The 24,651-nt window shown below is 38.6% G+C and overlaps 1 protein-coding gene across 5 annotated transcripts in view; it reads left to right on the top strand.

The window, feature by feature from the left end:
- The first annotated feature begins 700 nt into the window (after positions 1–700).
- Positions 701–24,651, top strand: part of CCDC68 (coiled-coil domain containing 68) — a 53,812-nt gene continuing 29,861 nt past the window's right edge. The window contains exons 1-6 of one of the 5 annotated variants that reach the window (XM_022584449.3): positions 701–1,383; positions 18,207–18,415; positions 19,548–19,634; positions 21,161–21,301; positions 22,300–22,425; positions 23,976–24,104. In XM_022584449.3, the coding sequence (XP_022440157.1) occupies positions 18,299–18,415; positions 19,548–19,634; positions 21,161–21,301; positions 22,300–22,425; positions 23,976–24,104 (600 nt within the window). In that variant the 5' untranslated portion in view covers positions 701–1,383; positions 18,207–18,298. The other 4 variants (XM_089895209.1, XR_016387642.1, XM_022584447.3 and 1 more) reach the window with 4 other exon arrangements.

The following is a 24,651-nucleotide window of genomic DNA, read 5'->3' as shown; positions in this document are numbered from 1 at the left end:
CCTATTACTGAAGTGGGAATCAGTAATTGTAGTGTTCCCAGGAAGACACTGAAAAATCCTCGGATTAGGGGGGATTTGGGCTGCAGTTCTCCAAATCTGTTACATGGGAGGGGGTAGAGCAAATCATTAGTGAGTTTTCTTGTCTCCCCAGGTCTAAAAGTTTATGAACTTTCAAAGCGATACAGGAGCCAACCTGAAAGAGTTCCAGCCAAAGCTGTAAAAATTTGAGCAACAAAATAAATAATGTAGTATTGAATTATAGCTCAAATTATAAACTAAATACGTATGAGTCCACACTGCTATAAATAAATGATTGAATAGATAAATATTGAAGAGGGAAGGAACACATCTACCTTACAGAATAAATCCAAACAATGAAGTAGATACTCCCCGCTCCAGGAGGTGGAGTTGCATTTCCCCAACCCTCCTCTCTGGAGTGTGGGCTGAATTTGGTGACACTCATCCAAAGAAAAAAGTATGGAAAGAGAAATAGCAACTGCCGGGCAGACACTACTTTAAGCGATTTAGGTCAACATCACCAGTAACAAGTCCTGTTGCTATCGTGTAGCCCCTGATAGGATGTGATAACGAGAAGGACATTTTACCTGTGTGGTCTTCCTCCCCCAAACCCATAACCACAGCCTAATCATAAGGAAAACGTCAGAAAAAAACAAATGATAGATATCCACAAAATAGCTTAGCAGAATTTTTCAAAACACTCAAAGTTAAGAAAAACAAGGGAAGACCAAGAAACTGTCACAGACAAGAGGAGATTAAAGAGACATAACACTAAATGGAGCGTTGGGTCCTGAACGTGATCCTGGAACAGAAAGATCTTAGCGGAAATCTAGTGAAATCTACGTGAAGTCTAGTTTAGGCAATAGTAACGGATCAGTGTTCATTTCTTATTTTTGACAACTGTACCATGGTGATGTAAGATGTGAATATTAGGGGACACCGGCAGAGCGGGTTTAAGCAACTCTGTACTATCTCTGCAACTTTTTTGTAAATCTAAAATTACTCCAAAATAAAAAGGCTTATTATCAACAACAAAAGCAAAAATTTATGAACCTGGAGTGCAAACAGAACCTTTTTGAAAAAGCAGCAGCAACTATTCCCCTTTACATAACTCAGTTACTGAGGGGTGTGCAGTGCTGGGAACTCGGGTGTTGGGATGCAGAGAAGGCAGCCCGGGGCCGGGCGTGCGCGTCCAGGCGCTGCGGGGGCCCAGGCTCCTCCCCGGAGCCGCTGGGGCGCCGGACTCTGCCCTGGGCGCGCCCTGCGGGGCGGAGCCACCAAGCCCGGCCTGGCCGACCCGGCCCGAGGTCCAAGCAGAGCGGAAGAGCAGCGCCTGGACGCTGCGCTCGCTGAGCGCCCTCCAAGGTAGGCGAGCCCCTGCGATCTGCGGGCAGGTCAACCCTCCCGCCCCCCAGGTGAGTGGGTGTCCAGGTGCCCTTGGAGCTGCCCCCCCCCCCCCCCAGCGCCGCCCAGTGTACCAAGGACATTTTCCTGTAAACGGATCCTTGGTAAGGAGCATATTCTCCCTGTAAACCTCTTTTCTGGGCTCGGATTCCCTGGGCGAGAAGTTTGTGCTCCTCCAGGAACAGAGTTGCCTTCCCCGAGAAAGCTTACCCCCGCCATAGCCCTGTGCACACCTGATTATTTATTTAGATTGGTGTTACGCAGTCCCTTGGTCAGGGGTCCCCGCGATTCACAGGCGGTGGAGAAAGCCCTCTGGAAAACTTGCTGTCACCTGTGAACCCCCGCGTGGCAACTTTGACGGCTTACTGTGCCCGAAATTTTTAAGAGCATAAACAAATGAACGAGTGAAGGTGGTTGTCTTACCCTCCATTCATTCGTGCTGGCTTCTGTAGCTGTAGGTGTAGCGAAAAGAGAACAGCCTACTGGCTGACAGTTTTCTACTGTCATGGGATTTTAGAGCTGAAAGTTACTCAGCCCCAGGCAATTTTGCAAAGGGGCAGTGTCATCTTACGGAAAGAACAGTACAGGACAGTGCAAAACTGGATGATGACATGGCTGTAACTTTTCAACCTTCTTCGAAAGGGAAAATAAATTTATATATACATATATATAGACACACATATATATACATATATATATGTGTGTGTGTGTGTATATATATATAAGCAGAAGAAGCCGTTAGCTCCAAATGTAGCTGAAGCTGTGTCTGTTTACCATTTTCACTATAGTTGTTTGATTTAAGAATCAAAACCTTTTTTACTTCTTGGTATATATAGACTAGATGAAGTGTCCAAAAGGGAATTACTTCTCATTTGCAATTGGGAAAATATAATCTGTCTTTTTAACCTAATGCTATTAAATATTCAGTTCTGCAGAAGTCTGGCTTTTCAGAAATATGATCTGAGCTGGAGTTTCAGGTACCCTAGCACACACAATTGGTGCTGTTGTTTCTTCCTGCTGGGCTCTCCCCCCTCGCTCTCGCCCTACACTGATAATTTGAGAGTGAAGGGCCCTGACACAGAGGAATTTGCACCTAAGCAGAGACTTCTCAACCACTTACAGAAAGAATGAAAATGGCTTACACTTCCTGTGACCTAGGCAAACTTCCCAAGGTTTTTACCTTTGTGATTTGCTAAATAAATTTAGTAACTAAACCTGCACTAACTAAAAAGAGATTTTTGAAATAAAGACAGACACTATTTCAGTTGTATTATTCACCTTTATGATTCTGAGAATTAATGACAGGCATGTTATTTGTTAGCGTATTGATTTATAATGTGCTGGACAGTGGGCTTGAGTTGTAATCCCAAATCTGGACAAAGCCGGAAGAGCTAAGCTAGATTTGGCCAAAACTGAAAAGTGAGGTGTACATTTATTTGTTTAGAATAATGGCTGTAAAAGGGAACAACTGAAGATTTCTGAAGGGAATGTCATTTAAAGTAGTGGCTTTGACTCTCTGAGACATTTACATCAAAATTAAATGGCCATTTATTGATAGAAAAGCATTTCAAAATGGCAACATGTTACTATCAATTTAATAGCATGTTTAAGTAAATTTACATTTTACTAAGTGTGAAAACAGCCACCCACTGAATTTGGAAAACAAAAGCATAGTGTGTGTATGTGTGTGTGTGTGTGTGTGTGTGTGTACACTCGGTTTTAGAAAATATTTGGTGCATCTGTGGATTTTCGGGCCTAGTCATATATTCACTGAACGAATATTTATTTTGTAGGGCACTATGTTCTTTCTAGGAGACACAGGGGGATACAGCTTTGTGTAAATAAGACACATTCCTGTCCTCATGGAATTTACACAACTTTGGACTCCTCCGGGACACCCCGAGGCCATAGATTAGGAACCACAGCAATCACCATTCATCACTTTTTGACAGTGACCAAAACTAGAAACTAGATTAGTTTCAAATCACAGACTCTTTTACACTGATTGAAATAGATTAAAAAATTGTAAAGGAACTTATACGTTATTCAAGTCAGTTTTCTCTTCTGCTTAGGCTGGGAAAGAATTTAGGGATCCTGTGTTCTGGGCTTAATATTATGAAATATTGAGATCTTAAACCTGAAATAGTTAAATATCAATTTCATGCAAATTCAATAAAAACTAAACTTGTAGTAGCAGATGCAATCATTTAGGGGGTGAAAAATTCAAATCGAGAAAATCCTATCCATCAAGTTATTTTTTTCCTGTAAATTAGAAAAACATGACTATAATTATTTTTTAACCTCAGAGGAAAAGAGTGACTTTATGTAAGGCATTCTTGCTTTTTTTTTTCATTTTGCTATTTTTAAAAACAGCTCTATTGGAGGTATAATTTACATACCATAAAATACATCCAGGTGTCCAATTCAGTGATTTTTAGTAAATTTATGGAATTGTACAACCATTATCACAATCCAATTTTAGAATATTTTCATCATCCCCATCCTTCCCAAATCTCAAGGGCCTGTTTTCAGTCACTCACCATTCTCACCCCCAGCCCCAGGCAACCACTGATCTACTTTCTGTTTCTTTAGATTTGACTTTTCTGGACACTTCATACAATGAGATCATACAATATATGGTGTTTAACATCTGACTTCTTTCACCTAGAATAATGTTTCCAAGGTGCATTCAGGTTGTGGCATGTGTCACTGGTGGTTCCTTTTTATTGCTAACTAATGTTCATTCCATTGGATGGCTATGCCACATTTTGCTTACCAGGTGATGGGCATTTCTGCAGTCACATTGAAGGGGTAAGACAGATATTTTGGTCCAGCTTCCATGGTAGCATAATTTGAAAATAACTGATAGGAGGCAAACTTGTATTTATATTTATGAAAAATATATTCCTGATATGGATTACTGATATTTACCAAATGTCATCACTGTGATCTTTCTGTGATACTCCATGAAAATAGTAAATCGTAAATCCTGTGCCAGTGGCAGGAAGCATCGGTCATTTCATATTCTAGGTTGGACTTAGAAGACGTTTAAATCTTTTTTTTTTTTTTAATGTGAGAATTTATTTTGCCTTTATTTTATTATTATTATTTTTTTTGCGGTACGCGGGCCTCTCACTGTTGTGGCCTCTCCTGTTGCGGAGCACAGGCTCCGGATGCGCAGGCTCAGCGGCCATGGCTCATGGACCCAGCCGCTCCGCGGCATGTGGGATCTTCCTGGACCGGGGCACAAACCCGTGTCCCCTGAATCAGCAGGCGGGCTTTCAACCACTGCGCCACCAGGGAAGCCCTTGCCTTTATTTTTGATAGATAATTTTGTTGGATATAAAATTCTTAGTTGACATTTTTTTCCCCTTCAGCACATGTAATGTCACTATCTCCTGACCTCCATTGTTTCTTTGAGAGGTCTGCCTTCAATTTTATTTTATTTTATTTTTTTAATTTTTTTTATTGGAGTATAGTTGCTTTACAATATTGTGTTACTTTCTACTGTACAGCAAAGTGAATCAGCTATACATATACATATATCCCCTCTTTTTTTGGGTTTCGTTCTCATTTAGGTCATCACAGAACATTGAGTAGGGTTCCCTGTGCTATACAGTAGGTTCTCATTAGTTATCTATTTTATACATAGTATCAATAGTGTATATATGTCAATCCCAATCTCCCAGTTCATCCCACCACCCCCCTTCCCCTTGGTATCCATACTGTGTCTCTATTTCTGCTTTGTAAATGAGATCGTCTATACCAATTTTTTCAGATTCCACATCTATGCGTTAATATACAATATTTGTTTTTCTCTTTCTGACTTACTTCACTTTGTATGACAGTCTCTAAGTCCATCCATGTCTCTACAAATGACCCAATTTCGTTCCTTTCTATGGCTGAGTAATATTCCATTGTATATATCTACCACATCTTTATCCATTCCTCTGTTGATGGACATCCAGGATGCTTCCATGTCCTGGCTATTGTAAATTGTGCTGCAATGAACATTTTGGTACATGACTCTTTTTGAATTATGGTTTTCTCTGGGTATATGCCCAGTAGTGAGGTTGCTGGGTCATATGGTGGTTCTATCTTTAGTTTTTTACGGGATCTCCATACTGTTCTCCATAGTGGCTGTATCAACTTACATTCCCACCAACAATGCATGAGGGTTCCCTTTTCTCTCCAGCATTTATTGTTTGTAGATTTTTTGATAATGGCCACTCTGACCGGTGTGGGGTGATACCTCATTGTAGTTTTGATTTGCATTTCTGTAATAATTAGTGACGTTGAGCATCTTTTCATGTGTTTCTTGCCCATCTGTATGGAAAGATGTTTAACTCTTGACGTTAACTTCCGTAGAGAGCCTATGTCTCCTTTGCTACGTTTTCTTCACAAATGATATGCATTTAAATTTGGGGGATTTTGATGAGTGTTTGGTCCAACAGTGATAACTGAACTACTCTTAAAGATATGAGCACTTCTTAATAACATATTTTAGTGGCACACTTAACATAAAGCATGAGTCATCTATAGCCTTAAGCCAAAAAGTAGAAGGGAGTGCATCTGGATTTACATGCTTTTCATTTTATTATTCTGTAGTTTCTATGACTGTGCTAAAGGATGAACCTGATACAGCTGTTTGTTGATTTACCAAATCAAGCACTAGTTTGAGCTCTTAAAATCTAAAAGAGAAGAAATGCCACTCCTTGTTCCTCCAGGACCTTTAGAGGAGCTAGACCAAAGTAATAAATTATTCCAGGTTCCTATTACGTGGTGGTGTTTCTTCTATGAGTAGTCTACAGAACAAATGAAATAAGAACTCTCTAACACTACAAAAACATTGGCTTTTGGTTATACGTCTCTTAGGAAGCCGGGACCTTGAACAGCAGTTCAGTCAGAGCTGTTTTCTTAATTACCCCCATTCACCCTGCTTTGTGCTAACTCTTAAGACAAATGCATTTTTAGTGGGTTACATTTGACAACTTATGCTCTAACATAGATTTCTCTAGTTGAGTGGAAACTTCTGTAAAATGTTGGCAGATTCTGTGAAACTAAAGAGAAGACACTATGTCTCTGAATGCCTGTAAGTTACTGCAAAATTGCAAGATCCTATGGGGAAAAAAAGAGCATTCAGATAACTTGAAGGTCTTTTTTATGGACAACTTGGAATGCAAGGATTTTAATTTTATGCTCCTAAAGTTTGAAAATAAGGTAGCCTAGGTTAAATAGTATAGTTTTCAGAAGCTGGATGTGCTCAATTGGAGCTCAGTTTGTCTGCTGGTAATATCAAAACAACTTGCTGAGCTCGTGGCTCATAACACTAATGTTTTGCTGATCTGTGGTTAGATGAATTAAGTCTCTGTTGGCAACGTCTCTCTCCCTCTCTTTCTCTCTCTCTCAACTTGGTAAGAATTTAAAAATTGCTATAACAAATGTATTTTTCTAGTCTTACACTGACAATGTCATTCCAATTGTCTCTTGAGAGTCAAATGTCAATTACAGGAATCCATCTTCATCCTTCTCACCTTTTGGAAATTGGAGTGGACATGCTCCCCCTGTTGTGCCTGTTCACCAACAGCAAGAAGGCTCGCTCAAGCATTGAGCTGTAAACTTCTTCTAGTTATTTTGGTGAGTTCACTCACGCATCACTAACGGTCATGTGATCTGGTATAAGGAACTTGGTTTCACCCAGAGCCAGAAGCTGCTTCTCAGCCTTGTATCTTTCTATTAGCCCCTGGACTTTGGTAGGATGCCGCACTGGGATCGGTCTGACCTCTTCCTGATATAGGAGGATGGGCAGAGGGGGCAGTGAAGCACAGGGTCCGGGCTGCTTCAGGGGGTGGTCAGTCTTAATAGACTTTGTAGTCACTGCCTCAATGGTCTATGTGTTTATGCTCTACTGTGAAGAATGAAAACATGCATCTAGACGATGATCAGAGAAGGAATGCGTAGATGAGATAAGGAGTTCTAGGTTCATGAATTAGATTTAAATCTTGTTGCAAATATCCTTGTATACTTCTTATATATTTTTATATATTTCCTCCTACTTTTCCACCTTAGTAAATAATAATGATTAACTTTCTTAAGATGTTTAAGATTTCCCTTGTTTTTGTCACAATATTGAATGTCATACTTCATGGACTATTCTTCTAGGGGCAACGGCACTAACTACCTGTCAGCAACTCAGTTACTTGCTTTTTTTTTTTTTTTTTTCGGTACTCGGGCCTCTCACTGCTGTGGCCTCTCCCGTTGCGGAGTACAGGCTCCGGACGCACAGGCTCAGCGGCCATGGCTCATGGGCCCAGCCGCTCCACGGCATGTGGGATCTTCCCGGACCGGGGCACGAACCCGTGTCCCCTGCATCGGCAGGCGGACTCTCAACCACTGTGCCACCAGGGGAGCCCCAGTTACTTGCTTTTTAACAATTCTGATTCCGTCACTTTTTTTTTTTTTTGCCATTTACACTTCTGGAGGGGTTAACAATTTGAATTAAGGAAAACAAATTCAGCTAATTGTGCCTTCCAGTTAGTTCTGGTATAATCAGTGAAGTTCCTTGGATTTTGAAATCTCCATTGCACTTTGCATTTTCTAGGGTGCTGTTGAATTACTGTTTAAAAAATAAAAGCATATAAATCCATCTTTTTTAGTGTAGAGTTCTGTAAGTTTTGACGAATGGTTACAATCATGGAACCTACATCACCTTCAAGATTTAGAACAGTTCCATTACCACTCTCCAACCCCCCAAAGTATTCCCCAATGTCTCTTTTGTAGTCAATCCCTCCCCCACTCTTAATCCCCAGTTCAGTTTTCTGGCCCTATAGCTTCAGATTTTCTAGAATGTCATATAAATGGGAGTATGGAATATGCATCCTTTTGGATTTGGCTGTTCTCAGTCAGCATAAGGCATTTGAGATTCATCTACATCGCTGTGGGTATCAGTAGGTCATTCTTTTGTGTTGATGAGTAGGATTCACCTGTTGATGAACATTTGAATTTTTTCCAGTGTTTGGCAATTATAAACATTTGTGTTTTACGGAACATAAAAATCCCCTAGGAGGGAGGTTGCTGGGTTGCACCGTCTGTGCTTAATTTTATAGGAAACTGCCTAAGTGCTGCCGTCCTGCGTGGCTGCACATTTTGCTTTCCCACCAGCAACGTACAGGAGTTTCGGCTACTCTCCATCCTCACCCACATGTTGTATCATCTGTTTTTCCCTCCTTCGCTGGATAATTTTTAAAGTGAAGTAGATGATGTTGAAGCTCAGATATCCCAAGACCAGCTTAGGAAGCTACAGATATTTTGTAAATGCCTCAGCCTTTTGCTCTTAAAATATTTAATAAAGCCACAAAAATTTTCCAAAAGGGCACCTTCCTTATAAATGTTACAAATGACTGAGATATATGTCAGTGACAACTGCTTCTCATGTTTTTTTCACTGACGAGTCATAAGTGGCTTTTAAGTGGATTGTTAACTGAGAAGGTCAAAGCAAGAGGAGTAATTGACCAATGGGGGTGGGGGGATGAGAAGAGGGGAGACAACTGGGCTTAGGTGTTGACACTTTCAAATGATGCCCTGTAAGTAAATATCTACAATAAGTTGTGAACATAAAGATAATTACTTAATATTCTCTGAATGTGTATTATGGTCAGATACGCCATAAGCACTTTTGATGCTGTATCCCATTTAGTTGTCATGTAACTCTATGAGGAAGTTAACATTTTCATCTGGATTTTTCAGTTGAGGGAACTAAAGCCTAAGGGAGTTTAAAAACTTTTCCAAGGAGGAGTTTGGGATTAACAGATACACACTACTATATATAACATAGATAATCAACAAGGACCTACTGTACAGCACAAGGAATGCTACTCAATACTCTGTCAGAACCTGTATGGAAAAAGAATCTGAAAAAGGATAGATCTATATGCATAACTGAATCACTTTGCTGTACACCTGAAACTAACACAACATTGGAAATCAACTATATTCCAATATAAAATAAACATTAAATATAAAAAAAGATGAAAAAAAAAGAACAGACATATACCGAAATAGATTAGAAGAGAATCCAGAAATTTACCCAAAAACAGTCAGTTGATTTTTGATAAAGATAAAATTTAATTCAATGTGTAAAAATTAATAATTTCAATAAATGGTGATAAAAGAATTGAAAAAAAAAAACTTTTCCAAGCCTGCTCAGCTAGTGGGGAAGTAAAATAGTCCTGTGGGCAGTACCGAGTCCGAAGCCCTCATCTTTAAGCCATGGAGTCACACTGCCTCTGTTTGTGGAATAAATCTATTGTGACAACATCTGCTTAGGCTCCTGAAGGACGCACCTGGGGGCTCATGGCAGGAGTCACCTGACTGTTACTTAGTCACTTACTTTGGAAAACCCCCGTTACTAAATGAGCTTGGACCCAAGAAACTAGGCTTGGAAGTCCATTCAGAATGCAGCAGGAGACAAAGTGGAAATTTGGAAAGAGCCCAAGCCCCGTGGGTTGGGGTCCATGACCATCACTAACGAGCTGTCTTTGCTTGACCTTGGGGAGCTCATTCTCTCATCTGTAAAATGGGAACAATAACACTTAACCGCCTCAGGTGTTCATGAGGATTATTAAAGGCAGCATACCCCAGCCTGCATGTGGTGGGCTGTCATCAGATCCCGGACCCCTCACTCTTCCCCAAATGGGAAGGGATTCATGTGATTTGCACCACTCTGCAGTTGAGCTGCTATACTGGTCATTGGGTGAAACCTTCAGCTGTTTTCAAAGTTTCAAATTATACCAGTGAACTATGAAGATAGATTTTCTCATTACAAAGACACTTGGATTTGGGGTTCAGTCTATCTGGGTTCAGGTGATAAGATTAACTTATGATCTTGAAAAACATGTCACTTTTCTGTGACTTGGTTGCCTTATACCTACATATAGACAGATATAGATATATAGGTAATAATTATAGCACAGTGTGTTGGGGTGATTAATTCTGACAATATATGGAAAATAATTTTTGGTAAATGGCACAGTGCTTTGTCAATAGTATATATTTTACATTGTGTTTGTACTAGGATTTCAATCCTTTTTTCCCCCCCAAACTAAATAGTTTTTATTTCATATCTAAGAGCTTGCTATAGCACTGGCTATGATATAAATATATTTGTGTATACAAATGAGTAGCATTTAGAAATGAATAAAAATTAATTCTACTTTAAAAATCTTAGATTATTTCTTGCAAACAGCATTGCAGTTACTTGGGCTCCATGTTAACGTGCATGCCTTTTGATATACTGTACATCATTTTCAGGTAAACTGCACAGTCACCTGAGATTTAGCCAGCTGACACTGGATGTCACCATTGTGCCGTGTAATGTCGCTGCAGAACAGGTGCTATTCAGCATTCAGTACGTGACCAGTCTCTTCAAGTGTCTGGAGATATATTAGCTTTTCTCCCCCCTCACATAACCTAATTACCCTTGTAGCACTTTTATTGTAAATTACTCTTTCAGTTTCTAATATCAAAGCTCTCTATCATAGTGACCAAGAATGATGAGACAATTGTCAATACTGTTAGCTCAGAACTGAGGAGGTGAAAACTCAGAAACTGTGCGAAAACAGGGCTCTCGGTCACTAAGCAGAGTCACTGACTCTGGCTAACCTAAGTAGGAAAGGAATTTACTGGAAGTAAATTCAGCTTCCAGAATCGATGGGAAAACTAGGTATGGAAATGGGAGAATCCAGTCCCGGTACCTCAGCAAAGATCAGTCTGTAACAAGAGGGGGATAGACTTCTTCTGGCATTGCCACTGGTCACTAGATACCACGCTGGTGTCCCTGCCGCTGGACGCAACGCACTCTCTGTGCCAGACTCCTTCCTGCCCAGAATAATGATGGGATTTTCACTGCCTCCAGCTTAACAAACCCGAGGGACAATCCTTTGCTGGCCTTTCCCCGAGGGAGCGCTCAGTTGGCTGAGTCTAGGAGTTGTTCCTGTGCTCCAGCCCCAGGGAGTGAAGGAGAAGTAAGGGATCTTTCCTGCAAAGACTCATGCAGATGGTGACCCTACATACCTGGAAGGGAGATTCAAGCCAGTCGTCCACCACGGTGCTTTTCAATCAGTACCCACAGAAGTGAGTTGAGAATGCTGCCGTGTGGTCAGCTGCCCTTCGCTACTCCTTCCATGGACCTGGACTCAGTTGCATGCGCCCTGTGGCACCTGACAGCATCCCAGACTTTGCTGTGCCTGTCTTTCCTTCAACCCTGAGGGGGGCCTTACCAGCCAGGGCTAGACCTGTTTTAAGTGGCCAAGGAGAAAACTCCTTAGGCAAATTGAAAGTCTTAAGTTTCGGTTTATTAAAAGAAAAATTCCTGCCCATTAAAAGAAAAAAAAAAAAAAAAGGTAGGCCACACTGCATACCTTGTTCTTAGAACATGACTTCAAGCAAGTTCCAGCCTCAGCTCTTGCTCTGCCCTTTGCCTGGAATCCTCTTCTCCCAGATGGCCACACGGCTTCACCTCCTTCATTCACGTCTTTTGCTTAAATGCCACCTCTTCAGATCGGCCTTCTCTCAGCACCCATCCAAAACAGTACCGCTTTTTATTCTGTTACCCTGCCTCCGCTTTTCTTCATGACACCACCTCTGATTATGTTCCCTATATATTTATTGTTTTGTTTCATGTCTGTTTCCCCCCTGTACTGAAAGTCCCGTGAAAGTGGGGTCTCTGACTCATTTCTGTAGCCACAGCTCCTAACACAGCTGTATTCAATAAATGTTTAATACATGAATGAATGAATCAAGGGTTAAATAAAGGAAGGGAATTCCTTTGTTAAAATCTCTAGACTATAAGTACCACAAACTGAATGGCTTAAACGTAGTACTTTCTTGTCTCACAGTTCAGGAGGCTGAAAGTTCAAGATCAAGGTGTTGGCAGGGTTGGTTCCTTCTGAAAACTGTAAGGAAGAATTTGTTCCAGGCTCTCCTTCACCTTCTGGTGGTTTCCTGAAAATTTCTGGCATTCCTTGGTGTGTAGAATCATCACCTTGATCTCTGCCTTCAACTTTACATGGAGTTTTCCTTGTGTGCGAATTTTCCCTATTTATAAAGACATCAGTCATATTGGATTAGGGTCCACCATACTCCAGTGTAACCTCATCTTAACTAATTACGTCTGCAACAACCCTGTTTCCATATAAGGTCACATTCTGAGGTACTGGGGGTTAGGGCTTCAACATGTGAATGGAAGGGGGGACAAAATTCAACCCACAACAGGCACCTTCTTTGTGTTTATTGTATAATGGTTGAGCCATGCTTATGTCATTAATCAGAAAAGTAGGTTTGGTTACATAATCCTGGGTGCCCAGTGCTGTGCTGGTTTAGCACATGGATAATAATTCACAATAATGTGTATGAATTGTTTGGAAATGGTAAACTATTCATTGGATGTTAGTATAATCATCTGGGGAAGTTGACAAATTATTGATGCATTATCAAGAAAGAATCAATACTATGGATTTGCTAGTCTTAAAATACCCCCAAATGGATTTTCCTTTACAGCCCAGCTCAATCTGCAGACTGTTCAAAGTATTACTGGACTTTTTTCTACCAGTCAGACTGCTTGTCAGCAGTAATTGTGGATAATGGCTTTATGTTTTATTTACTTATTTGACAAACATGTACTAATCATTTATTATGTGCTAAGCACTATTATAAGTGCTTGACAAATGTTAACTCACAAACAACCACATGTTTATTATTTATATTATTATTATTAATAATAATATTATCTGAATTTTACCGATAAAGAAACTGAGGCACAGAGAAGTTAAGGAATTGCTTAAGGTCACACAGCTCCTGAGTGGCAGAGTCAGGCCATGAAACTAGGCAGTCTGCCTCCAAGCCTTTTAGCTGTAGAACATTCTTTGTTCACAGAAAGTCTCATGGAAAAATTCAGTGTGTGACAGAACAAAGCAGAGCTGCTTTGGTTCAAGTCCAGACGGCAAAGCCCTGTCTGGGCAGCGCCTCCCCTTCCCTGGGGAGCCCTGTTTGAAAAGGCCTGATCTAGGAAATAATACCTCTTGGCTTGATGCCACTTGTAAGCTGTCTTCGATCCACTCTAGCATAAAACAAATAAAATTCTTTTCTCACTTTAATTAACTGATTGTGTTTTATTTTGAAAATTTTATCTGCTTAAACTACTTCTGGCAGAAATAAATGTTAAGATAGATTTTCCCCCGGACGGTAACGCCATATGGCAATTTGGACTTTCCTGGCTTAAGTTCCCCTTTGGTTTCTTTATACAAATGAAGGACTGTGATCGTGAAAGTTTCCTGAACCAAAAGAGAAATGGGATTTGATTTCCTATAAATAGAGTTGCATATAAACTTTGCAACCAGATAGGCATGATCTACCCTCTCTGTTATGGACTGCTTATTTTCTGTGGTTATTCATAATATAGAATAATCGGAGCAAGAATTTTAAGAGTTACTGTCCATTGAGTGCCTTCTGCAACCAGGGATTTAAAAAACTCTTCATTTTTTACAACTCTAGGTGTTATCACCCCTATTTTACAGATATGTAAGTCGGGGCTCAGGTTTTATGTAACTTGTTTAAGTTGGCCCAACCAGTGAGGGGAGGAGGGAGGATGTTTTGAGAAACATCATTGGTTAAGGAGCAGAATTTTTTTTTTAATTGAAGTATAGTTAATTTACAATGTTGTGTTAGTTTCAAGTGTACAGAAAAGTGATTCAGTTATACATATAGATATAGATATTCTTTTTCAGATTCTTTTCTGAAAAGAAAAGGTTATTGCAAAATGTTGAGTGTAGTTCCCCCCTGGGCTATACAGTAGGTCCTTGTTGTTGATCTATTTTATATACAGTAGTGTGTATATGTTAATCCCAAACTCCTAATTTATCTCCCCCTACTCTTACCACTATCCCCTAACCATAAGTTTATTTTCTATGTCTGTGAGTCTATTTCTGTTCCATAAATAGGTTCATTTGTGGAGCAGAATTTTTTGATATTAAGAATAAAAGTCACGTAAGAGAATATATTTTAGGATGTATAATGTGAGGCCTGATGCAATTTTCAAATTATGAAAGACTGAGAATGCAGTGGGATCCATTCTAAAGAGTGATTAACTCCTGTGATGAAATGCCCCTTATCATTCGGTAATGTACACAATTATATAACACACTAAAAAGAAAAGAGAAGGTAAATCAAACAAATGTGACTATAGATCAAGGGCGATTGAATTGAAGAACAAGAAAACAACTCGGACCAAGTCAATTGCTTTGCTTGCCTCTATTTTCCCCCTGCTTTTGCTCCCACCTGCTGCCATACTCTACCCCAGGGGAGGGCAGACTTTTTCTGTAAAGGACCTGTTAGATAGAAAATATTTTAGACATTGTTTGCCATGTATTTTCTGTGTTGAATCTACTCAACTGAGCTGTTATAGTGCAAAAGCAGCATAAACAATACGTAAGTGCACGGCCATGGTTATTTTAGAGTAAAACTTCATCTGTGAACATTAAATTTGAACTTCATATAATTTTCATGTGTCCCGAAATGTTATTCTTCTTTTGATTTTTTTTTTTTTTTTGAACCATTAAAAGATGTAAGAACCATTCATAAGCTGTCCTAACAAGCTGGAAGCCAGACTGGGCTCCCCGCCGTGGTTTGATGACCACCACTCCAGCCTTTCCACCCCTCTCTCATTTCCAAACACATCGTTTCTTGTCTCTGTGGGCATTTCTTTTACTTCCAGCATTTAAATGTTGTTTTGGACTAAGAACTTAATCCCGGAAGAGACTTCAGAGGACCAAGTAACAGAAGTAGTTCCGCTCACATTCTGCAAAAAACAGACATGAGAGCTGCTACGGCCAAATCAAGTTCCCCTGAAACAAATAGAAGCCACGGTGGCTGTCTAAGAGGATTTAACATAAAATGGAAAATTCTTGGCATACTTTGTCAATTTCATTGAAGATTAAAGGATAAATGCAGGACTTTGAGTCATCCCCAGAAGCTGTTTAGTTTTAAAGTGATGCTAGCAAATATGAAAATTCTTTGTGTGTTTTAACAGCATAGGTCATTGCTAAATTTTAGTTTTTTTCCCACCAGGGAATCTGACCTTAATGTGATAGAAACAGTCTTTATCTTGGTGTCCAAAAGACGAAGGTTTGAGTTTCAGCTCTGTTAGTTTTACTGTGATCTTGGGTAAATGAATAGCACCTACTAGATTCTTGGCTTCCTTATCAGTAAAATGAGATTAATAATCCTACCTTACAGGACTTTTATTTTCTCTTATTTTTTTAGTCCTTTACTATTTATTATGAAAATTTCAAAGAGAAACAAAATAGTAGAGGACTGTAGGGATCCCATGTGCCCTCACCCAGCTTCTACAATTCCGTGCATTTTATCAAACTTCTTTCATTTTTACCTCACCCCATTTTTTCCTCTCTTTAAATACTAGAGTAAAATACTCTCTTTAAAATTTCAAATGTAATATTATCTCACCTGCAAATATTTCAGTATGTATAACTAACAGAGAAGATCTTTCTAAGGAATATCAATTCCATTATCACACCTAAAATTACAATAATTACAAATAATGCTTTGCAAAACTGCAATAATTCTTTAACATCATCTGTTATCCAGTCAGTGGTAAAATTCCCCTACTTGTTTCAAAAATGTCTTTATATAGCTGGTTTATTTGAATCAGGAGCCAAAGAAAATTCATATATTGTATGTGGTCATATGTTTCTTAAGTCTCATAATTTCTGGCAACTTCTCTTCTCCCCATCTTTCTTCATATAATTAATTTGTGGAAACAATAATTATTTGCCCTGTAAAATTTTACATAATCTGGATTTGGCTGTTTGCAACCTTCACCTTTGTAGAGTCATTGAACCGTTTCCTCTTTCTCAGATGTTTACCGTCAGTGGATAGAGGGACTGCATACTTCATAGGTGATGCTTTCTACTTGTGCTTGTACCACATCTAGAGAACATAGTGTCTGGTTGTCTCTAGTTTTCTGTTAAGGTTGATTAGTGGGGTCCCTCGAGTTGATGCATTGTTCATCAACCTCTCACCTAATGTTTTTAGAGCTGGTTGATGACTGTGGCTTAGATCCATTACTTCACAAGGGGTTGCAAAATGTAGGTTTTCTAATTCTATCAGTCCTTTTGGGTTTATTAGCAGAAATTCTGTAGCAAAATTTTCCTAATCAACTGTTTGGTTACCAAGAAATACATGGTAAATTCATATCATAAAGGCAAGACCAATGCTTGTTGGTATCCCCCTCACCCCTTTTTCTGGGCTAATTTTTAGTATAATCGTGGCCCGTTTCCATTGAGTTTGAGGATGGGTGGTGGTGGTGGTGGTTTTTCTCTTGTCAACATAATTTCAGGAATTAAAAAAGTTTTGATATGTTTTAATCCATCACAGTCATTCCTCTTCAGGTTGGTTTTTGTGTCTTATTCAAGTAGTATTTGGTTACTTTTTTGCTTTCTGGTATGACAAGATATCTTAGGCTCACCTTGTATACTTCTTGCTCCAGGTCTAAATCACTCAAGAAGCCCTGGTTGCATTTTAGTAGAAAATAGTGTACTGAGACCATAGTCTGGGCACTGGGAGTGTTAATTGCTTCTGTTTCTAAATTTTCAGTGGATAGACTTGGAATGTACATTTTTAAAGGAAAATAAATCATTATTTTCTACTCATGGCTCCAGTTTGGATTGTAAGGTTTTTACGTAACATTTTTGGTTCTGATTTGGATTTCTTCTTCTCTTATGCTAAAAATCTTGGTTCTTAAGACATTAAGACAATGACTTCTTGACTTCATTCTACATCATGCATTTAAGTGAGTGAGTCATGTGAATGTGTGCACACACATATAATAGTTTCAAAATAGCAATACCAATATTTCCACTAAAAGTATTATTAGTGAATACGGTTTAAGATTGTTTTGGGGATTCTTTTTGTTCTTAGGACATATCACATCTGGGAAAAATAGTCCCTGGTGCATGTTTTAAAGTCACTTCAAGTGATTCATGAGCATATGCCACCAAGTTTGTATGCAGATATATTCATTTGTTTTATTAGTTTTTTATTTTTGAGGATTTTATTTTTTCTTTTTAACTTAGTTTTATTTTATAATTAGGTAAAATAATTATGTTTTTCAGTGTCAAAACTGTAAATTACAGATTTTCCCCTTCTATCCTACTCTCTCTTCTTAGAGAAATTATATGTATCCTTTTCTGCACCATGCTTTTTCACTGAATAAATATATCCTAGAGAAAACTCTATAGAAGTAGGTAGTTCATTCAGTCAGTCCCTTTTCTGTGGGCATTTGGGCTTTTCCAAATCTTTTACTATTACAAATAGCTCTTGAGTAAATGGCCTTTACAGGCTACTGAGAGTTAAATAAAATGCAGTACATTAGAGGTCTCTGTTAAGTATAAAGTGATATACATACATGTATGTAAGTTTTATATATATATATGATTTTGTTATATTATTAGCCCCACAGACATTTATTAAGCACTTACAGTGTGCTAGAATATGAATATGAATAAGGTATAGTCTCTACTCTTGAGGTTTTATAGTCTAATTGATACTGAATGAAAAGAAAATTTCCCCATTTTTCATTCTCAGTTTAATTTTTAAGTTTCTAATCAATGACTGTTTCAACTGGTGTTGTTTTAATATTAAATTAATTCCTGGAGTTTGGATATATACAGATTTCCATAATTTATAATATTTTCTACTATATTTGATTACAGTGCTAATACAGAACTCCTTTCAGTTTACAAACCACATAATTATAACATCAAGGAGGTTAGTTTTGTCCAACTGATTTGGGCTGGGCTTCACAATGACAGCAGTAACAGTGACCACGACAGTTCCCCTGAAGGGGAAGATAGAAGATAATTCTGCCTCGTATGAGTCCACATCAGCTCACATTATTGAAGAAACCGAATATGTGAAAAAGGTATGTGGGCGCTGGAAATCATGTTACCATGGTATGATTTTTTACAATAAAGTCTGATATGAATTAGTGGGCTTTGTCTCTCCCTCCCTAGAACATGTGAGGAAGAACAAACCTAGCTTGGCAAAGGACAACCTTGATAGCTGAAATTTAAACACATGCATTGTCATTTCTCTTGAGGGTATGAACCTCTGTTCCTACACTTGGACTAAAACTGAATAAAGGGCCAGGAGGGTTCAGAACACCTATCAGCACTTAATTTGTCCCACACTATTCACCACTGCATCCTACTGTTTTACATCATTTCTCAGTTCTTTCATAAGTATTGATACTTTGTTGCCAAGTAGATATTTATGATGCCTGCTGAGTTTCTGTCTCTCCTTACCTTGTTCCTTCTCAAGCGGTTCAGAGCGACTATCGCCAATGACTTGTACATGTTGGCATGTTACTTCATTAAAAATGTGAAATCTTATGAGAATCCAATGATAATGTCTGACAAAGGTATATATTCTCATGAACTACTTTTTAGAACAGATGGAAAAATTTGGACATAGCTAGTTTGTGACTTAGAGCGATTAATTTATCTTTGAGTGTCTTGCAATTCCATAGGTCACCAAGACACGGGGCTTGTATTTCATGCATAAATTTGTATGATCTCCTCTGAGTAATTATTCTCTAGTAATTATTAAATAGTAGTTATTCTCTAGTAATTACTAGAGAGTAATTATTTTGCAGTAATTATTGGATAGTAATTATTTTGTAGTGATTACCAAATAGTAATTGTTTTATAGTAATTACCAAATAGCAAATTAGTACTAAATTACTATATAGAAAAAAACAGAACTAACTAGTATTAAATACTAATTACTAAATTGTAATTATTTTGTGGTATAATATTCATTTGGGTTATATTTTAGGTTTGCCTAAGAAACAGTTGTAAAGACCAAATGCTCATTTTCTGCAATCTAAACAATATTAGCCTAAATGCAATTTAGGTTGATGACAGTTATTTAAATCTGAGATTGACATATATGTAATACTTCCTAGATAAATTTGGTACCCTGTAACTCGTATAGAAAAAAAAAAGTATTTGGTGTTAAATGCCTTTGAAAAAAATATTTTTCTTTTCTTTTAGATTCGAACTACTCTGGAAAAGATCCGAAATCAAATATTTAAAGATGAAGTAAGACATAATAGTACAAATCACAAACAAGATGCAAAGGTAATGAATTCATCAAAATGTACCACTTTTATTCCTTCAGTAAATGAACGTAAAGCCATATAGACTTCCTTTAAATAACTTTTTGATATTATTAAATTATTCTTTGAATGATGAGTATTAAATATTTTGTTGGTATCTAAAGATGTTAATGGGCATATGTATATTTAACTACAGATGTCATTAGTAGGATCAGATTGGAATGGCCAGGTCTTACTTGAATATTTTAAACTTGGCTTACTTATCTAAATTGTATGGGAAGATATTGGCTCAGCCGGGGTACATATAGGTCCACCTGGGCCACACCAATGGACACCCAGTTGAAGCCATTACACTGCGTGATCAGTCAATAAGCTTAAATGCACCCCTTCCCCTGTGACCAGCCTTTTATTCTTAAGGTCAAACAATGTGCACTTAGCCTTGTCTGGATTATGCCAGCTTAGACCTCACCTGAGCCACATGCACCTCATCAATGTCAGCGTTATCCACTCTGCAGGATGGCCACAGAGAACACTAGAACATAGCGTAAGATGTATAAACAGAGTCTTCTTTATCATCCTCAGCTCCTAAACTAACACAACTCACTCCAATTATTTTCTTAAGTGCTCTGAAACTGAAAAAAAGATTAATGTTTGTGAATGATAGGAAAGATCAAACATTCAGTTCTGACTATGTTGAGTTGCCTATCAGAGTGGAGGTTTCTGATGGAAGTTGGATTATCTGATTCTAGAGTTGAGGGTAGAAGTCTGGTATAGAAGGTCCAGGCTATGGGGTAGAGATTTTGGGAGTAAGGATGGTATTTAAAGTTCTGAAACTGGAGGAGATCACCGAACGTATCAGTGTGGATAGAAAGGAGAGAAAATCTAAGCATTTAGTCCTGAGATTTATGATATTTAGATGTTGGGAAGAAGAAGAATCCATCACAGGAGGCTGAGAAGTGAGGCTAGTAATTAGGGGGATAAACAGGAGAGAATGGAGCTACTGAAGACAAGGAAAAAAATGGGTTTTAGGAAGTGAGGAGGGACCGCTGTGTCAAATGGCGTCCGTGGGTTAAGTAACTTGAGGACTAGTTATTGACCATTGGCCATAACAATGGGGACACCTTAATAGGAATAGCTTCCTGGGAATGCAGATGAATTGTGTTGCCAGTATGTCTGCCTCGGCCATCTCAAACCACAGAAGGTCAGCAGACAAGTTAGATTAAAAAACAACAACAACTGGCTTTGTGGATATCATTTATCTCCTTAAAAGGTCTTAATAGTATATTTTAAACTGTAGGGAATATAAAAGGCATGAAAGATGTACTTCTACCTTCCTTTTAATATAAGAATCTATTCAAATTTGAGCAAATATAGAGGCCAGCTGGGTTTCATCTGGAACTTCCCATTGATATTTGAGATTCAAAAGATTTATTTGTGTTGATCTGAATCTTCCTTGACATATGTAATACTGAGGGATAATTATTGTTATCAAAGTTAGTAGAGAAAAGGAAAAGTCAGGTGAATGATTTTCTTGTTTGTTCTTTTCAGCACTGTCGACACGTTCAAAATGGCTTTGACTCTGAAGTGGATCCCTCTTGTTGCAGTTTGGATCTGCTCCTGGAAAGGATAAAAGGAAAAGACCTACAGCTCTTAGAAATGAACAAAGAGAATGAAGTGTTGAAAATCAAGGTATGAGCAATAGGAGAAATTTCTAATTTTGTACTTTGTGCCAGTAGGATAGATTTGTGGATCTGTGAAATTAGATAGACATCCACATACATCCATAAATCCACACGTGTGCTCACATACTTAGAGAAGCACTTTTACAGTTGATCAATTAAATCTCACTGTTTTATTTTGAAGGCGATTTTTATTATTAAAATAATTTTACAAAAGTTCAATGGGCATAGTTTCAGTTGTACAAGATGAATAAGTTCTAGAGAGTCCCTGTACAGTATTGGGCCTATATTTAATACTGTACTGTACACTTAAAAATCTGTTAATGGGGCAGGTCTCATGTTAAGTGTTTTTACTACAGTAAAATTTAAAAGTCTTTCTATATGTAATAATTAGGTATTAAAAATTACATATTAATTAGAGCACTCAGTCAAATGTCTCATTGTTTTATTTAGCTAATCTATTGTTGGGTGCCTTATATTTTCCTTTTTTGGCTTATTTTATATACAGTCCTACAGTGATTTAGTAGGTAGATCTTTGCAGCCATCCTTGATTATTTATTTAGGTTAAATCTTTGAAAGATTCGTGACACTTTGTCGATATTGCCCCTAATACTTCAATCTTGTCCTCCTTCTATTTCAGGAAATATGTCTTTTAGTACTGTTGTGGCCAATGATACGAAAACGCTTGCAAATACGTGTATAAGCTGATGCGGCACTGGGGAACACTTTGCAGGGGTGTGGTCTATATATGCAGGGCACTGATATTCATAGAGCTCGCTTTGGCCTGGCCAGCGCAAATCACCTGCATGACAGCCCCAATAAATAGGGTGTTCTCATTTTATGTTTTCTTCTTACCAGATAACAGCATCTTTCCTCTTGCCCATTGTCTATGAAGGTGCAAATGGTACAGTTACAGCCTCTGTGTTTCTGGTTGCCCATCAAACAGTTCTGTCTTTAACCCTTTTTATTGTAAAAGTCAAAACATGCACAGTGACCTTTTGTTTCTAGCTCGAAGCCTCCAGAGAAGCAGGAGCAGTGGCTCTGAGAAATGTGGCCCAGAGATTATTTGAAAACTATCAAACACAGTCTAAAGAAGTTAGAAAGAAGCATGAGGACAGTAGACACTTACTCCAGGTACCGAGCTAGCAGCTTGCATACTGGCGGACTAACCTCCAAGCTGTTCAAGTCTCTCTTCTGGGGAGGAGTTAGATGTGAAACAAGCAATGGCCACGTGACTTGGCAAGACCTTGGAAGGGCAGGCTGCCCGTCTTCTGCCCTGATCTCCCCCCCACCCCTGTTTAGCCTGGTACCCGGATATTATGCCCCCCTTGCCCAGAGCCCTGCCACCCAGCCTAGAAATCAGGGCTGGCCTCATGACACTGGCCAGTGGCTTCTCTTCTGGTCCTGCCTTTGACTAACTAGGTGACCCAGTTTGAATCACTCTGTCTCTCTGACTTGACTCTAAAATGAAAAAGTTGGGCTACATAAATCGCTTCAAAATTTTTTTGGTCCTGGAATACATTCTTCAGAGTAAACGAACAAAAACATGTATGTGTATGTACGTATATATATATATCATATAAAATTATGTATTTTATATTTAATATATAAATTAAAATTTAAAATCATACAAATATATATGTGTGTGTATATGGGTGTCTCTATATCATAGACACACACCTACACTTTGTTTGTTTTTGAATCTGAAATATGTGTCCTAGGGCCAGTAAAACTTTATCTGGAGAATGTATTCTAGGACTGGAAGAGGGAAACGTGTGTATGGGTGTGTTTGCCAAAACTCAAAACAGGGAAGCTCATTCAGGCACGGGTAGGGCACCTGGGTCTCTGCCAGCTCAGGCCCTAGGAGGGTCCCCAGGGAAGCACAGTAGGAATCCACTGCATAGGTGACACGCCCTCAAGCTTCAGGTTGGGGTGATGACGGTCACAAACTCCTAGGCACGCAGGGTGCAGGTAAAGTACCTATGTGAAAGAGTGAGCAGGTGTGTGTGGACGGGAGTGCCCATGTCCCAGCAAAGGGAGTGTCTGGGCAGGAATGCCCACCTGGTATATTCAAGGGAAGTCAGACACTTTTTTTTTCTAACCGTAAAATCTTGAGTTCTATTAAACACACAAGCAGATGTGGGTGTGCATGTCAGTTACAATCAGTTGGAACACTCCCAAGTGTGGCCTATGGGCTGCCCGCTGAAGACTTCTCTCCTGTGTCGTTTAGTATAACTCCTGCTATACGCCTAGGAGATAACCCCCTGACACAGTGGGGATAATTATTCTGCTTTTATGACACTTTCTGGTTAAAAAGAAAACACTTTTTACTTGAACGTATAAGATTTTATTTTTGTTCTAGATAAGTTTTGTTGAGAAAAAGTCAAAAGTTTTGCTTTTCTTAAATTTTTGTCTCTCTTTCTTATACCAGTTCACAGAGTATGCTTTATGGTAGCAAATGTCAACATTCTAGAAATAATATTTATATGTTATTAATTCTCCATTGATTTAGTGTTGCTGTAGTCCATCAGGTTTATTTTGAAGAAAGACTGAATTCAAGGAAGTAATTCTAAACAAGTGTGAATTATTAAATTTTTTTGGCGACTCAGAAAATTTTAGAGGGAGATAATAGCTGTATAGGTTTAATGAAAACAATAGTCTGATAACTGTTTTTCTGACAAAAGGTTAACACACTTGAAAAAGAACAGAAATTGAAGGAACATGTTGAAAATCTGAATCAAATTGCTGAAAAGCTTGAAGAAAGACATAATCAAATCACAGAACTGGAGAATCTTGTACAGAGAATGGAACAGGTAGGCCTCTGGAGAATTAAAGGGATTTCTTCCTGACAGGGTTAGGGTGAGAATTAAAGAAGATAATATGAAAATAAATAACATTAAGTGAAAGTGTTCTTTGCAACTCCTAAGATCTTAGGATGTACTCAATAATGTTCATTTCTTCCCTTACACATTTAATATGATGTGTATTGCAGTTACTGATTTACCTCTTTACAAATACTGCACTCGAATCATTATCTGTCACTTTTTTTTTCTCGTAAATGTATGGCTTAGAAAGGGGAAACATGTGAGGCTATGAATAGAAATGATGGAAAAAATCACAAAGTCTACCTACTGCTAGTAATAATATAGCGAATCCCTGTAATTGCAGCATTTTTATGTATTGGAGTCAGTGAAGTGTTTATTTTTGGCCACCCAAGTCCCCTTTAGATTTATAAAAACCTATGACTGCCCTAGGACAGGTATAGTTCACAATTAAGAAAAGACTTTCTTGGGACTTCCCTGGCAGTCCAGTGGTTAAGACTCCACGTTCCCAGTGCAGCGGGCACGGCGCACAGCTTGG

This window comes from Delphinapterus leucas, chromosome 14 (assembly GCF_059928025.1).
Source record: "Delphinapterus leucas isolate spDelLeu-1000000601 "Yukka" chromosome 14, BTC_Dleu_Yukka2, whole genome shotgun sequence".
In the NCBI taxonomy this organism is placed as follows: Eukaryota; Metazoa; Chordata; class Mammalia; order Artiodactyla; family Monodontidae; genus Delphinapterus; species Delphinapterus leucas.
This window is presented reverse-complemented; position numbering and strand designations above follow the sequence as displayed.